Below are 16,475 nucleotides of genomic sequence, written 5' to 3' on the forward strand. Positions count from 1 at the left end.
GATGTGAGAGTTGTGGGCATTTCCCTATCTTTGGAGTCTGGAATCGTGGGGACGTACTCATGAAGCCATACAAGAAACCCTGATCGGCAAGCACATGCAAGTGATCTGATTGGAAAGGTTCATCGCCGAGTATGCAAGTGTATCTGGATGGAAAAGGTTATTGAGGTCGGTGCGTTTCATCTTTGCCATAGGCGAGCACGGAGATCTGTACCTGATCGGCATTGTTGTTGGCTAGTCCACACAGAAATGCCATGCGTCACCACTCACAGATTCATAGTACATGTGGGACTTTATTTCCGGAGGGTGTCTGTGTCGATGGAAACAGCCAGCGGATTCCTTCTCCGTCTAGATGACATGGAAGATCTGCTCGCTTGTTGTTTCGAGCTTTCTTCCAATCATGACCCATCGTGGCAGTTTTGTTTGACGGGTAATTACAACCGGGTGCTCGTCATGGATATAGGAGCCATGTGTAAAGACAACACAGGTGGTTTGGACAACGACAGCGGCAAATGCCTTACTTTGTTGCGGGACGCGGACCATTCTGCGAAACCATCCAGACGGTGGATTTTTGGCGAGCCGGCACGGTGAGAGCAATCTAGGCCCGGCAACTTACGAGCGGAAGCTCGTGCAGGACTTTGTCACATTGATTGAGTGCCAAAGACTTTGAGGTCTCTCAAGGGCTGTTGCGTTCGTGCACCACTTGCCTCCTCTCATGATGTTTTGAGTAGAGGTGTACGCTGAGTTTACGCGAGACTGGGGTGCTTTGCCAATGCCGCTCGATCCGGGTATTCTTGCTGCAGATCTGAAACAGATCCAATCCTGCCGTTTCCAAGGGCAACACTTACCTACGACGTGATTACCAAACGTGGCTCGCTCTCGTTATCCTTGGTGCGACAATGATGGTACAGTAGTGTCGGTCACCCAGTCAGATCGTCCCCAGTTGACATGTTACACTCGTCATTTGTAGCACTGCCACAGCAGAATCGCGAAAACGCGATCGGGAAACGACCGGACGGATTACAATCCTCTATCCAAGACACTGGGTGCAGAGTTTTGGCGCGCATGACCATCTCAAAGGATTCTGCTGTGCTCACCAAAAAACGTGAATGATGAGCGTTTGTGAGAGGTGTGGGCAGAGGGACATGTCACCTCTGTCGCACGGCTGTGTGATGCGAGCCTTCCTGACATTTTCTGCTGTGCAAGAGCGGAGGTAAATCGACGTGATTGCTTCATGCTCATGCGCGTCAAGGTCGGTATCCAATCGGGTTACATTTCCATGGGGTATGTCAACAGAGAAACGAAAAGGCAAGATCTTTCGATAGTTCCTTCTCATATCCAACAGGCGCCAGATCGGGATCTTCGGCCTGTCAATCTGCCAAATGAGAGCTTCGTGTGAAAAGCTGGGTGGTGCTGCATCGCTACCACTGCAGACATGTTGACCTACCAGGCTAGACACACTGGGAAGGACGTCCGTGTGAGCGGTTCGAGCTTTTGCTTTGGGATAAACTGTCCCTCAAATCATCACACAAACAAGAATTCCGACGTGCATCCGCTTCCACAATGCGTATCATAAGAATCATAACTGTTGAAAGTCTGGACGGATACGAAGCGAATGCCGAAAATAACCTGGCTGGCTTGAGGTCGACGCGGCCTCGAAAGAAGATGCCTTTGCGTGCCACCACAGAAGTCTATTCGTCACCATAGTGGGAGGCGGCGCCAATAGGAATATCTGGGTTTCGGGACCTTGCCGCGCGATTGCTGCTAGATTTGGTTTGTGCGCTGTATCCGCTTCAAAAACAAGTCGCTATATCGCTCTAAACCCGTCTCCCGCAAATGGGCGTAGTACGGTTCGAGAAGTGATGATTGCAGGACCGGCATTTTGTGTTCGGCAGTGAAGTACGGCCCCTAGACGGGAATGACATCCTACACAGAGGATCCGAAGCACGATTCTCCCATATGCGTTTTGGAATTGTTGATGTTGCGCGAATGGTGATATCTCTTTTGGCTTGGCAGGCGGCCTCGGGATGCATTGCTTTGTAAGATGATCGACCATAATCAGCAAGGAAGCATGGGCTCATAAGGAGGTAGGATGATAAGCATTTCTTCACAGTACGAGTAGACGGGATGATGACCGGGGTAGGCCCGGGTCGACCAAGGGGACGTACATCATCGTGCCTCATTCAAGCAGGTGCTCAGCTTATATGCATTGCGCCCAAGTTCTGAAAGAGCAGTGATTTCCTCCATCGGATCCGTATCTCGAATCATCGTAGAACGAGAGACAGTAGTATAGCATCGCATATGCTAGGGAAGTACTCCGTAAATGAAGCTAGCATCAGGCTGAGTCAGGCTGGGGATGGAATGACGATCACTAATACCTAGTGTCTTCTCCTGCAACTACGACGTAGAAGCATGACGATCGACAAATGTCACTGGCTGACAAGGCTGCGAGCCTGAGAACGACTGTAAGCCTAAATGCACCTTTGTGCTTAAGCATATTACCTGCGGCCTCCGACGTGGACGAGAGTGGCTGGACGCCCCAACATCGTCGGCGAACGTTGTGGCAAACCTCAACCTGGGGTTTCCGATGTCGTCACCGCGTCAGCTTCACGGGAGACAATCCTTGACTGCATGTTCAAGAGAACGATCTCTTGAAACATGTTGTCCCGATCAAGGCTGTGGGGGCGCCTTGCCGCAATGCATTTGACGGAAATAGTGTGCTAGTGGCATGATATGCTCACAGTCGCGCAGGATGTCCAGGTTCATGAAGCGGCCAAGTCAGTGGATCGAATAATGCAATAACATCCAACGCCGTTAGTAATTGCATCGACCGACCTCGGGCCAGAATGTACTCCGCGTCCATGCCGCGCATACAAGGTGCGGGTATGGGCGGCCTGGATGTCATAGAAACCTTCGGTCAGTGAGGTGCAAAGTGGTCTCTCGCATATTCACATGCCGTTGGGAGTTTTGATGAGGCGAGTGGCGTTCTAGACGAGGTGGTTAACATCGACAAACTTTGTAAACTGAACGATGGAGGGATGAATTCATGTTGAAGTTTGGTTTGTTGATTTGTTGGTCGCTGGGCGTTGAAGAGGCGGGGAGATCTGCATCTCGACATTATGCAGACACCAAATAAAGCCGAGACCAGCATCAGGCATATGCTCTCCGTATGTCCACCGTCCCCATATCATCCAATCGTGCAAAGGAGCAGCTGGTGGCTAGAGAAACATGGGGTTAGAAGGAATCATCCAGGCCGTCAATCGCATGGCAAAAGACTAAAAACGAGCGAGCAAGATAAAGTGAAAAAGCCCTTGACCTGAAGTATCCTAGTCTCCCGTACAGGTGCGGGAGGAGAGAATGTCGGCAGATTTTTAAATGACAACACATCCCGTAAGTATACAATACGTACCGCAGGATGGATAGACACTCGGTGGGATGGTGATTGATATGAGAATGGATGGTAGATTGTTGCCATCTTCACATGTAATGGACATGTCGGTGGCCCATTTAGTTCCTGACAGCATAGCCCAATGCATGAACAGTCCATTGAAGCCTTGGTGGAGCATCAGCTGAAAAGAGATATGCCACCTCTCCAGCAGCCCACCTCTGTGCGATTGTTGCCTATATGAGATGTATGAGCTGGCAATTTCCCATTTCTGCCTTGGAGACGACCTCAACAGACCGGTCGCAAGGTCAATCACGAAGCGCCAAAGCGCCATGCACGTCAGAAGGAATGGGAACCCGAGTGATATTGGTCACCTCGTGTTCACCCCGCCCATGCGGCTCTGATATGGCTAGCTGAGAACTTGAAAATCCATCCCAAGCATGGAAGGCGAGGGATGCACTGTTGTTACCATAAGGCTGTAGTTGGTCGTTTTCGGATCCTCAACGATTGAAAAGAGCAATGATGGGCAACTTCGTCTGCAAGACAAGAGAGGCATATGCCCGACGAGGAAGAAAGGTCTTTGAGAATGGGTCTTTTGTCGTTATCTTGCTTGCGGAGGTATTGCAGCCTGCTTTGGATGGTAGTAGTCGCATGAGAGTGGCAAGGTAGCCACAAGCCTGATTTGAGTCGACGTGGCTTGCAGGTTGCCTTGAACGCCCAGAATGCTCGTTTTCTCTGGTGGGTGCACAACAGCCAGCAGCCAGGAGCTGTCACTATCTTGTGCAACCACCAAATTGTCAATGTCACTCGCTTACCGGAAGACAGGGAAGCGCTCTTGATTGATGGATGCAGTATTTAAGACCCAGAACACGGCTAGACGAAGGAAATGTTGAATAGAGTAATAAAGACATCTCAAAAGCAAGAGTAAGACACGGCAAAGAGTAGCCGATGCAAGATCCTTGACGACATTCGTGCTAACGGCGGGTGGTGATGGCGTTCCAAGGGAAGCAAGGCGAGACTCGTGTCTAGTAGCCTGGATATTGTACAAGAAACCCCCAATCATTATCTTTTGGGACTTACTCATGCAGGCCAGTTGCGACTTATTAGCTGGGGAAAGCGGTCAAAGAGTCATGGCTAACAAAATGCATGACGCCCTCAGGTAAGGGTGCCTGTCTTGGGAATGCTATTTCGAGCATCCGGCAGCCCTTGAATAGGGACAAGGGGTATTCAAGGCATTCTTGCATAGCCGCCCCTCCTTCAGCGTGGGCTCGAAGGAGGAGTCAACGCTTGTGTTTTTTCGCTGGCCGATAACAAATGCACCCAATGGCCCGGATCCAGTGCCAGCCCCGGGCACCTTTCCACTTCTCTTTTGGGCTTGTGGTCTCATTTCCACCGCGCTTATTCGCAGGTACTGGCAAGGGGCCACATTCGTAATACGAGTCTTTGGACTCTTTGCTGCATCCCCGCCGTATTCGGGGTCTTCAATTGGCAATGCCCTCCATCTTGGTTGGGAGGCCTCCCCTAACACATCGACTGTCTCTGCGCCATCATCATCTCTAAAAAATAGCCTTTCTTGGTGACAATTGACATATTTTGTTGCTTTGGCTGGTACCCTGGTCCACTCTTGATTCATTGTTGCTTGACTGACCCATACCGACATTCGCGCTGGTATTCGATACGGCCACATGGTACGAATAAGTTACTCGTAGTAATGTCATACATTTTTGGGATCCTGTCCTGCCCTACCTCGAAAGTGCAGTGTCGTGCCAGCCCTGCATTGAGTCTTGTCTCCATCATCGACGGTCGATCTTCCTTCACATCTTTTAGAGCTGACCCGTTTTCTCTCAGGGCTCATCTCTTATCCTTTCGGTATAGTCGATTGCTATATGCCCTCCTTCGCTCTCACTGCGTTACGGATTTTCTTCTGCCTCTCGTTGTCTTGTCTGTTGCCCACGTTCGCTTCAACCCGATATACCTCACACCACCCGTCAATAGGCTTTGGCCCCTCCAGATAATGCTAATTGGGCGTCGTTGGCCTACCACTCAGCCTCACGCCCCGAGTCGTGCGAAACCTATCCTGGCCGCCTCGCCGTGCCATACTCCCTTGTACATGGTAATTGAGAAAGAGGAGGAATCTTGGATGTTTGGACAGTAGAGGATTATCCTCATACCAACGTAATAAACGCCTGCATACGTTAGAAATGGGCCTCATGGACTCGCCTACCGAACGCATGCCCATTGCATGCGTTCACTGTGCAAAGGCAAAGGCAAAGTGTGACAAGAAGGTCAGTCAGTCACTTCATCCCGAGGCACGAGATCAACTCCGTTCCCTCCGGTTTCGAGACAAACCTGGGAGACTCGTCGAAGGCGTCGGAGGGAGTCGAGATACACCTCTTCCCCCACCTGAATGTGCTCAAAGTCTGACGGCGAGGTCGATAGGTCCCATGTTCGAGATGTGTGAGCAAACAGATTGTGTGCCAGTCGAGGGCTACTCGGCGTTCTTCCCATAATCCTAATCGGCGCAACAACCCTCCTCCTCCTCTCACGCGACCTCATTCTGAGCGTGCTCTGCACAGCTCGGCTTCGTTCCAAGTATCACCACTGACTCATTTCTCGGCCCCTCCTCCTCCGCAGCACGGACATCCGCATGTGAATGGAATATCTCCTCGTGAGTGTGCAGGAAGTCTTCAGTGAGCATAGAGTCTGACCGTTGAAAAGATGTTATGAGTCCGAACACGATACCGCCTCATCGTCTGAGCCTTTCGGATGGATCTCACCCGGTACCTATCGCCCCAGCGATGTTCACACCAGATATGGATTCACAGATGCCTCGAAACCCTTTCTCACATACACCGCCTGAGATGACGATACCCGTCACTCCCATGATGCCCAACATGCCCCAAATGGAGAGTTTCATACAAATGCAGGGAACGCCTTATGACCATGATTCGGACAACCACTTTTTGGCCATGGGTGGCGCTCAAGCAAGCATGATCGACTTCGATGCCACCAACTTCTTTCCGGAGTTCATGACACCCCCTCCAGGCATGCTTCATGATACCAACGACCAGTTTCTGATGAGTGGGAAGATGGGAATGCACACACCCAATCAGATGCATTTTCACATGCAGATGCAGGAAGGATCGACCCCATTTGCATTGCGCCTGGATTTGGAAAGTCCGCAGAATCAGCCGCATCGGCCCCCAACGGCGGTTGGCCTTTCGCCCTCCAGTTCTTCCACCACCAGTGGCTTACAGGAGCCTGATGCGGTCCTGGCAGCACATCACGCCTGGCCGTTCTTCCAGTGTAACCGCGTAGAGAAGTATTCTTTTGCCCCGCCGAAAACGGCCGCCATCTATCTCGAAGGACTGGCTCAAACTCTGCGAAACCAATCCACCTGGACGGCATGGACAGCCCAGCTGGACGAGTCCTGTCTCGACATATCCACCGAAAGAAAAATCGCCACTGAACCGATAGTAGGATGGTCCAGGGAAAAGCTTCTTGCTATAACCCAAGGCTTCCTTCATAAAGCGTTGGACATTCACAAGGCCGACCATGCTGCGCGAGACGACTCACCTTCTAGTCCGGATTCCAGCCGCGATGCGTTCTTGATGCTGCCACCTACAGATGTCATGCAGTATTTCTTGAGAAGTTATGTGGTTCGTTATGAGCCATATTACTCATCGATACCTGCTGGACGACTGAACCCCAACGTCCTTATGCAAGGCAATAACAGTAAAGCTGCAAGCTTACTGATTCTCCTCATGGTTGCTTCTGGGGCCAGCGCCACTGCCACGGTTGAAGCCAGATACGTTGCTAGTGGGCTCACCGAAGCTTGCAGGCTTTCACTTTTCGACACCATTGAGAAAGATGTGCTCCAGTCTCGAGAAGTCTTGGTTCTCCGATCAGGTTTGCTCTTCACGTGCCTCGCTGCTTGGTCTGGCGACAAGTGGCATATGGATATGGCTATGGGTCAGCGTGGGATGTATCTTGCCATGCTTGATCATTCTGGGATGCTCAAGGGAACTGACTCGTCTATCGACATCAGCAAATGCAAGCAAGATCCAGAGAAGGCATGGGAAGAGTGGATAGAGCAGGAAGGTAGACACCGGTGAGTCTTCTTGATACTTGGTGAAAGCACAGCCCGCTGACCATGATACCAGACTTGCTCACTCGTGGGTCACCGTTGACCAAGAGATAAGTCTCTTCTCGGACACCACTCCATTGATATCACTGGTGGATATTCAAGCACCTATGCCAGACGCTGACGACCAGTGGCACGCTGACTCTGCGAATGGCTGGCTCAGATTGTTTGAGAAAGTTCACGGTGATACCTACCAAAATCCTGCATCGCTTCGTGACTTTTTCACCAGCTTCATTGATGGCGAACTTGCCGGCAAGGAGCTTTCCCCCACCCAGCTGCGGCTGCTCCTGCATCCGCTCCAAGCTCAAGTCTGTCAACTCCGGCAGTTCATTGCCTGTTTGCCGGACGGAGGCGGTCACAATGCAACACGTGGCGTATCCAGGGCTGCGTCCAAGGCACGATTGGAAGAGATCTCCTCTTTGCTGCAGCAATGGTATACGATCAGCAAGCAGAGCTTCTCCGGTAACAAGGGCACTTGCTGGACGACCTGCGCCAACCTTATCATGTATCATCTCATATCCCTCAACGCCATCACCAGCTTTAAAGACATTGAACAATTCGCACGACGTGACGTCGCTCTTGGGGCGTTCCGATCCGCATCCTGGCTTCAAATGCGATGCATCGACCATCCCCAGGAAGCATACTTTCACTGTGGCCAGATCCTGCGCTTGATCAGGTCGATGCCGCGTCCAGTGCGGCCGCCTTGGTGGGCTGGTGCAGTTTATCGTGTTGCGTTGACAGGGTGGGCAACAAGCATGGCAAGCGGCACCTCTCGATTTTCGCCCATGCAGACTCAAGCAGAGCCAGACAAACCGTTCGCGATTGACGATCTGACACCAGAAAACGAGGCAATCAGCAGATACATCAAATACCAGGAAGGAACACCGATGCTGTCCCGGTCGGATGGTTCCCTGGCTCCAATAGCAGTGCCATCCAATGTCCTCGAGCACTGTATCGAAGTGTTAGAGGACGACTCGTCCATGCGGTTGGCTGACGGCATTAAACGCAAGCTTCGCATGTTCATGGCCAGTTGGAAGGACGGCAATTGAGCCGTTGTGCGCGCCTGCACTCACGATCATTTCAGTCTTGGCCTCTGACGTTGCGGGCATCGTTGTACAGCATCTCGATTTCTCGATATTACCTAATTTTTCAGCATTTTGCAGCAACACCGGCGTGATGTTTCCGCCTTGTATATATGACAGATATGATGTCGCTTATGATGACGACGATGGCATTTCTGGGCGTTTTGGGAGGAGGAACAAGTGTTCTGACGGATGGTACTTGGGTATAATTAGATATTGCCGGGAGGTCGGATGCCGTTGTGCTTCGGTTGATCTTCTGGTCCTAGCATATCCATTTTGACAATAGCAAGCTTGGAGGCTGAAAACTCGAGTCCTGTGTTGTCAATGTTCCATTGACTGCAATATTGTCAGGAAATGTAGCTCGCTCATGTCTGCCCTAAAATTTCAACCTCAGTGAACGATAACTTCTCTTTCGGATGGTCAAGGCTTTGGAAGCCTTTGGAAAGCCATGTTGTATGGGGCAAGCCTGTACGACAAAGAGTTGTAGGACCTCGAAGGAGCGGAGACAAGCTTCTTTATGAGTTTGTCGTCCTAAGATCGACTGTGCTGCTACTAGAACAGGTGGAAAACAGGATCAAGGCACAGCACCTCCAGCAGTAGGGTGCATGCAGAAGTATCAGTCAAGGTTCGATGGCCCGGGTCCGATTCGAGCGCATCACTGAAAGACAGGAACCATCACGATGCTAAAAGTCGATGGTCGTCGGACAGTCGGACCTGAGGTGCTACCGACATAAATTGGGACTGGGAACTAGGATGTCTGGGGAAATCCAACGTGCCGATCATGGACCCATGTTGGACCCAAATACCTTGCTCAAGACCATTGAAAGGTCAGGAAAAGGCCGTTGAAAGATACTAAGTTGAGCCATCCTTGATTTGGGAGAGGAATCCTGGGGTTGTGGGAGACAAAGAGAGTCATATCGGACACGGGATCGAGGAGATGGAGCGTGCAAACAGCTACAGTTGCCCGCAAGAAAAGCCTCCGAAGAACAATAGTGGATGCTGCTATGAATAATGGTCTGTGACCTACGGAGGTTGATGACGGGTGTTTCATGTTTCGCAACTAACCTGGAAGTTAGCAGTAGAGGACTCCGGTCAGAGATCGGATGCCAATGGCCACTGTGCGTAGGAATAATTGAATAGCGAAGATGCATGCAGCTGGAGAGATCATGGCAGGGGAATCCGTGTATATAGATCTGGATCTGAGTGATGTTCAAGGGTGAATGCGAAGTAGCCTTGTGTGACTGTCGAGGTCCTCATTGATGGATAGTCAGCAGTGTGGGCTCTACGAGTATGAGCGTATACGCTCTCTTCGCCGTCATTAGGTGTGGACAACGACCCAGGAATACGACAACCGAAAAGCTGGGGTAAGAAGAGCACCAGGAACGGGCTGGAACAGGCAGTCATAGGAGACGTGAGTTTAGCGATCCAGGGCCGCCGAAGATGGTGCTAAAAATGGGCGATTCGGACATTTTGTTTAGCGTACGGACTGGACTAAGGCCCGGGCAAAGAATGGGCACCAAAGTGCCCTCGATGTACGGAGTAGATTTAAGACTAAGATAGCACATTTTTCGGAATCTGAGAGAGTCGTTATTAGAGTGTGCATTGTGGCGGAGTTTTGAGGTGCGTTGTGTGAGAGAGATCATCAGGTCGATGGGACTTGAGAAAAGGTCTATCCAGCTTGCTGCCATGAACTCTTGCTATCACAAGGTAAATCATATATGGACATGGAGTTTGATAAATGAACGAAGACGACTGCGGAAACAGGAGACCACATCCCGGCGTCCTGGTTTGACATGACTATTCCCTTCTCATCTTCATCCGCCGTAGGAATGCTGGGAAGATATCAACTACGCTCTTCAACTACGACGCGATATGTCGTCACTTGCTCTTCATTTCTTGTCACTCTCCGTGAAGCGTGACCATTGCACGAGATCAATATCCTCATCACAAAGGGCAAAACTGATAAAAGAATTCCGCATATAAAATGGACCCCTCAGCCCCTCCTCCATCAATTCTCGTGCCCCGCCGGTTGAACCACAATCCACGGTCGAGTCCTTCACCGCCACGACATCAAGTAATGGATCTACCATACTGTATGTTGAGGGTGCCTGTCAGACATGAACCTGAGACTTCCGCCTCAACGTCCATCGGAACCCAAATAGCAGTAGGTTGTTGTAGTGACCGCCGTGCCTGACAGTCCGTATTTTCATGCTTTACTTCGCAGTCCGAGCTAGTGTCGGAAAAGGGGCCAACCACCATAAACACACACAAATCGACCACATCTCCCTTTCTCCCACTTCCCCTTTTTCATCATCAGCAACACTTTTATTAGTTATCGTCCCCCTTTGCTGCTTTGATCGGTCAGTCATTAGAACACTGTTGATTCACCTTTATCCCCTGCTACCTTGACGTCGCTCCAAAACATCATTACCCACCCCGTCAGTCTAGCTTACCGCCCACTCTACATCTCATCAACACATATCCGTATTAAACAATGTCTTCCAACATCCGTCTCGATGGCAAGGTTGCCCTGATCACTGGTGCTGGCCGTGGTCTTGGTGCCGGCCTGGCCAAGATCCTCGCCGAGCGCGGTGCCACCGTCATCATCAACTACGCCAGCTCGGCCAAGCCCGCGCTCGCCACGGTCGCTGAGATCGAAAAGGCCGGCGGCAAGGCCACTGCCATCCAGGCCAACGTTGCCAAGACCCCCGAAGTCACCAAGCTGTTCGAGGAAGCCATCAAGGCCTACGGCAAGCTCGACATCGTCATCAACAACGCCGGCATGGAGCACTTTGGAAAGACACAGGACGTCACCGAGGAGGAGTTCGACCAAGTCTTTGGCCTCAACACTCGTGCCCAATTCTTCGTCGGCGCTCACGCTCTGAAGTACCTGAGCGGTAAGTCCTTCTGGAAAACATGACAGGTCTTGCCCTACTAACGCGCTGTTATCAGACGGCGGCCGTATCATCTTCATGTCTTCCATCGCCGCCAGCTTGAGCGTGCCCGCCCACGCCCTGTACTGCGCCTCCAAGTCTGCCGCTGAGGGTTTTGCCCGATCATTCGCTGCCGACGGTGGTCCCCGACGCATCACCGCCAACGCCATCGCTCCGGGCGGTATCAAGACCGAGATGTTCGCCGCGAACGCGTGGCATTACTCTCCCGGAGCCACCAAGGAGACTCCCATCGAGGAAATTGAGGCTGGCATCGCCAAGCTCATCCCGCTCGGCCGATGCGCTGTTCCAGATGACATTGCAAAGGTCGTCATGTTCTTGTGCCATGATGACAGTGAATGGGTCACTGGTGAGTGCCTCTACCTTCGATCTTCCATACGGACCATGGACTAACGTTGGGGGTGTTTAGGTCAAACTATCCGTCTTACCGGTGGAAGCACCATCGCCTAAATGCACCGCATTGCTGTGCTTTGCAACTTTCTGGCAATTCGTGAATCCTGGCATCCTGTTTGGGGGAGCGCAAAAGTTCCGTCTGAAGACTTTTGGGTATTAGCGAAAGTTTTGGTGTCCTATCTTTTTTCTACGAGAAGACTAGGGGTAGATATCTATATGGACTATAGGCCAGGACATAGAATGCATCAGAAAACATGACCGGGTGAACAGATTGCGTTATGCCCATTGAACGTGACTACTGTGATCCCAGGTATACTTGAAAGCCCATGAAGCATTTTCCTATTCCATCCATCGTCGCCCGGAGCATTGACGATACCTAGCATAATTATCAGGACCTCGTAGCACTAACAACATATTCGAACAATGTGTAAGGATTCGGACCTTCACTTCATGCTTGCAGATGTCAAGGTGCAGGGGCCGGGAATTTTACTATCATGTACAGTAGAGTCACTGGAGGTGAGTCGGCGGCAGCATAGGCACCGACATGCCGACATTTGATGCAGGATGCTTCCTTCACCGTCCTTGATATAGCTTGCATCAGGAAATAATTTTGCTGTCCAGATAAATCGAGAACCGTTCCAGGATGGGGATCAATGCCGTCCAAGTTCGAACCCTTCGCCAAAAAAACAAGAGCCTCATCTCTTTGCAGTCCCGAAGCAGGCCAGACTAGTAGCACCCGAACAATGGACCTGGGTTTAGGTCGGGACTTTGAGATCTTCCCTCGAGAAGTGCGGTGCGTAGGTGAAAGCACACGTAACACCATGCCGGTTCGGGAAATCAGTTTTGTCAGACGACGGAGTTTACATATCAAAATGGACCATCCGAAATTGTCTTTTGTCCGTCTTTCATGGAATATTTAGATGAAGATTCATGAGCCAGCGAAGACCTCGCAACGCCATTCAATAGTTCCTTCTGATCCATCGTTTTTGACGTTCAGTCGACCCGCCACACTAAGAGTATACTATCTTGGGAATTCGATGCGATGAATTTCTTACTTGCACATACTGCAAATCGAAAGGACAGAGTCCTTGTGCCCATTCATCACGACGCGGACCTCACTGGTCTCACAGATCGGCGTGTCTTAGTCCTGTTCATGAGAGGCTCTCACCGAGTGTAGGCTCTGCCGTGCTTATCGTGCTGCTCAGCTACCGCGCATGGCCCGGTGCCAAGGACGTTGCGCCTACCTCATGCACCTTGACTGAGTGTATCTCCTTCAAGCACTTTCACTTCACTCTGTCGAGTGATTCTACTCACCCCAAGAACTATCTGCTTTGCCTGTTGGCCAGGACCTCATCCCATGGCCTTTGTCTTTGAAGCTCGAGACTTGTTTGTCTTGATTGCATTCGTTGTCCCAGGAAATGGGTCTTTGTCTGAGTTTGTCAATTTCGTTGTATCGCCATGCAAGCCCTCCTTGACCATTCCGAGACAACTAAACAAAGCCGATTTCGACGGACTTCTGCTTCGACCCCTTAAAGCTGCTACGATGTCCTTGACTGCATCCCAGGTCCCCCTTCGAGTTCTGCAGCCGAAGGACAGATACTGACTACCTGCTTCATCTTTCAGACTCGTTGGCGATATTCACCACATCAACATTACCAGCTCTCAATCATGTCTCCCACCAACGAGCCTGGAGTGGCGAGTATCCCCTCTGCTACGTTCATGCGTCGCTTCCGAGGTTCTGCCCAGAAGAAGACAGCAGCCTTCCGCAAACGACTTTCAACTTGTCTCAAGACCGAGGTCGACAATAAGTCACCTCGTCAGACATCGTCTATCCAAGTGCAGGACTTTCTGGCCTTCAAGACACGGATGGATAACAATCAAGAGAAGCCAATGCCGCCACAACAAGGCCAGCGAAGAACAGCGTTACCCCGTCCACAGTCGGAGTACTTGCCCGCCTTGGTTTTCGACACCGGATCATCGACCAGTCTTGGGAACGTTTCTGAACTTGCAGCAGATTCACTGGGTGACTTCTCAGGCAGCCAGGTTTCGCTACCATCAAGCTTTGGTGGGCCTTTCCCGGTGAATGCGTGGAGTGAACCTCCTCATCAAGAGAGTACGACCGGTAAGTGTGGTGTAGCCCGTCCTGCCGGAAGTCGATTTCACATTGAAGCACCAGAGGATTTGCTCGTTTTCGATCCGATGTGCAGAATCTGGTGGAGTTGGACACGAATCCAGTCTCAGCACAGCCGAAAAACGAGCCGGCGAACATTGTGGAGTTACATGCTAATTCAGTCTCGGTAGAGCGGAAGGACAAACGTGTGAATATTGTGGAATTGCCTGCTACCGTCAAAACTGCGACGACCGTGATCGACTCAACTCCAATTCCAGTGACGCCTGCTATTGAGTTGTCAGGGGACAGCGATGTCAAGCCATTCAAAGCATATCCTGGCGTGCCACCGCGCAAACCTGTCACTGAGAAGTATGTTGTCCCAGCTTTGCAAGCCGGCTATGTTGGAGGTGTTCCACCACAGCTCAAAGTGGGTCATGCCAGACAGTCCAGCAATCCTGCGGTCGCTGCTGCTGGCAAACAATCACGAGAGCATTATTCTTGGCCATTGGTTGACTTTCGCGAAGAACTGTTTCTCAATCATAAGCCGTCCCAGGCTGCGGTCCTTACACCACGAAGTCAACGACATCCGAAGCACCAGATGCCGCGCATTCCGTCAATGAACTTTTCACACGAGCCCCTTGATGAAGAAGCCACTGCCATCCTGGCCAGATTGGAGCAGGAAAAGAGAGAAGCTGTTCAACCGCGTGGCTACGTCTCTCCGGTCTCACCATTGGAGCGTGACAGGGTGGTTCACGAGATGCAAGCGTCGATTCCGTATGTGAGCAATACACGAAGTAGCCAGGGGGTTTCGAGTCGGACAGAAGGACGAGCGGAGCTAATGGGAGATGGACAGATAAGCAGAGCGCCTCCAATCCGACAAGCAACAGTGAGCCCGGTCTCGCCTCTTACAAGTGCTGAGAAACGAATCAGCTGATCAGGAATATGCGTGGCCGAGGTTCAGTGAAGCACAGCGATACCAAGACCCGGCGGAGGAATATTCGAAAACCTGGCGTGATCGGAGACGAGAGGTACGAAGAGAACGAGTGCAGCGACATACTTGAATGAGGTTTGGGTGGCCGACATAAAGAATCCAGAGCTGAGACAGAATGTGAAATACATGGTGCGTGCTTGGATAGCCTATGTATACTATTCGAGCTGGTACTCGAGATGTTGCACTTCATTCGCTTCGCTTAATTAGTATATGTCCCATTTCCTGTTTCGGTGCGTCTTTCATGATCGGGCAAAGTCGGCGACGATGGCGGCTATTGCCTCATTGGGGCGGTCCGAACAGAGAGCAAAGAAGCAGCGGCCAAAAGGCGGTCAGAGAGTAACACAGAAGGACCCTGCTGATCATTTACGAACATTGGGGTCGAAGAACATTTCATGTGAAAGTGTTGGAAGACTTCACGTAATGCTGTGCTGCTTTTCATGACGGTACGGGTGATAACGTTGAGATTTTGGAGTGAGTGAGTGAGTACGCAGTGCATCTATTGGTTCCTTCATCTTGTTAGTAGTGCTGAACTACCTACAGTATAGGTACTTACTTAGTAGCGGATTGTTTGCCGTCATAATAGGCCTCGATGGATGAAATGCATCTTTGTTCCATCACATGACGATTAACGGCAATGGCATCTCCATCTTTTCGTCTATCGAATTCATCTGTAGGTCATGCTCATCACTTCCTTTGTTGGCGCCATACATCATGTACGTTTCTGGCCATCCACGAGTAACAAAGATCATTTAGATCGAGCTTCATCGAGCATATCAGGTACAACATGTTCGACTATTCGACAACTACAGGCGACCGGCCCCTACTTATCACAGTACTTAGTCCCCTAGGATATTAGCCTGATCGGATCTTCGCATCCTCGGCTCGGGTACTGTACCTTCAAAGTACTGTACTCTGTACCTGTGCCATATTGCCCTCCTACACTGGTACCTTTTCACCTTTTCCCCTTTTCCCCCTTTCTCTCCTTGACACATGCTTCATTGTACATTTGTGCGGCTCCTTTGCACTATACGGATCAGTCAAGAGGAGCTCTGCTATCATTATTACGACGACAACTTCGGGCTTACATCCCGATCGCAGAATCATCAGAACCGTGCACCCAAAAAACGCCACCACCATCATCCCAAATCAATCCCACTTTTTTCTTCAATTTTGACTTCCATCGACATGACACAGACTCAACTCTACTAAGCACAATCCCACTCCCCGTCTCCAATCCTCGACGAGGCCCTGAACTCCCCCGAATCTCCCGAAAAGACACCGCCAAATCTTCAACAGCCGGCCGCGCTCTCCGGTGGGTGAGACAAGAAGACGCCATCCTCCAAGTAATCAACGTCCAGGCACTGAGACCGTCACCACTGTCGTGCGTGTCACCTACGTTCTTTTACAATTATAGACTTCTCG

The 16,475-nt window shown here is 51.0% G+C and overlaps 3 protein-coding genes across 3 annotated transcripts; all 3 read left to right on the plus strand.

The window, feature by feature from the left end:
* The first annotated feature begins 5,410 nt into the window (after nt 1-5,410).
* EDD37DRAFT_426889 (uncharacterized protein) lies at nt 5,411-8,981 on the plus strand. Its single transcript, XM_062812628.1, has 4 exons — nt 5,411-5,667; nt 5,822-6,050; nt 6,101-7,493; nt 7,546-8,981. The coding sequence occupies exons 1-4, from the start codon at nt 5,584-5,586 to the stop codon at nt 8,573-8,575; spliced, it is 2,736 nt and encodes a 911-aa protein (XP_062669410.1). The 5' UTR covers nt 5,411-5,583; the 3' UTR covers nt 8,576-8,981.
* A 1,825-nt stretch (nt 8,982-10,806) lies between these two features.
* Nucleotides 10,807-12,290, plus strand: EDD37DRAFT_426974 (3-oxoacyl-reductase). Its single transcript, XM_062812634.1, has 3 exons — nt 10,807-11,505; nt 11,561-11,908; nt 11,969-12,290. Exons 1-3 carry the CDS (start codon nt 11,103-11,105, stop codon nt 12,007-12,009), a joined length of 792 nt encoding a protein of 263 aa, XP_062669411.1. The 5' UTR covers nt 10,807-11,102; the 3' UTR covers nt 12,010-12,290.
* A 908-nt stretch (nt 12,291-13,198) lies between these two features.
* EDD37DRAFT_426938 (uncharacterized protein) lies at nt 13,199-15,122 on the plus strand. Its single transcript, XM_062812629.1, has 3 exons — nt 13,199-14,074; nt 14,254-14,836; nt 14,916-15,122. Exons 1-3 carry the CDS (start codon nt 13,621-13,623, stop codon nt 14,917-14,919), a joined length of 1,041 nt encoding a protein of 346 aa, XP_062669412.1. The 5' UTR covers nt 13,199-13,620; the 3' UTR covers nt 14,920-15,122.
* The last annotated feature ends 1,353 nt before the right edge of the window (nt 15,123-16,475 follow it).

This window comes from Exophiala viscosa (genome assembly GCF_022695815.1).
Source record: "Exophiala viscosa unplaced genomic scaffold EDD37scaffold_6, whole genome shotgun sequence".
Taxonomy (NCBI): domain Eukaryota; kingdom Fungi; phylum Ascomycota; class Eurotiomycetes; order Chaetothyriales; family Herpotrichiellaceae; genus Exophiala; species Exophiala viscosa.

Bases quoted from the DNA above. Each gene is read 5' to 3' on its own strand.
- EDD37DRAFT_426938 (XM_062812629.1), top strand. From the start codon at position 13,621: ATGTCTCCCACCAACGAGCCTGGAGTGGCGAGTATCCCCTCTGCTACG. The intron at 14,075-14,253 runs GTAAGTGTGGTG...CAGTCTCGGTAG, and splicing joins TCATCAAGAGAGTACGACCG to AGCGGAAGGACAAACGTGTG.
- EDD37DRAFT_426889 (XM_062812628.1), top strand. From the start codon at position 5,584: ATGGGCCTCATGGACTCGCCTACCGAACGCATGCCCATTGCATGCGTT. The intron at 5,668-5,821 runs GTCAGTCAGTCA...CGAGGTCGATAG, and splicing joins AGGCAAAGTGTGACAAGAAG to GTCCCATGTTCGAGATGTGT. The intron at 6,051-6,100 runs GTGAGTGTGCAG...ACCGTTGAAAAG, and splicing joins TGTGAATGGAATATCTCCTC to ATGTTATGAGTCCGAACACG.
- EDD37DRAFT_426974 (XM_062812634.1), top strand. From the start codon at position 11,103: ATGTCTTCCAACATCCGTCTCGATGGCAAGGTTGCCCTGATCACTGGT. The intron at 11,506-11,560 runs GTAAGTCCTTCT...CGCTGTTATCAG, and splicing joins CGCTCTGAAGTACCTGAGCG to ACGGCGGCCGTATCATCTTC. The intron at 11,909-11,968 runs GTGAGTGCCTCT...GGGGGTGTTTAG, and splicing joins TGACAGTGAATGGGTCACTG to GTCAAACTATCCGTCTTACC.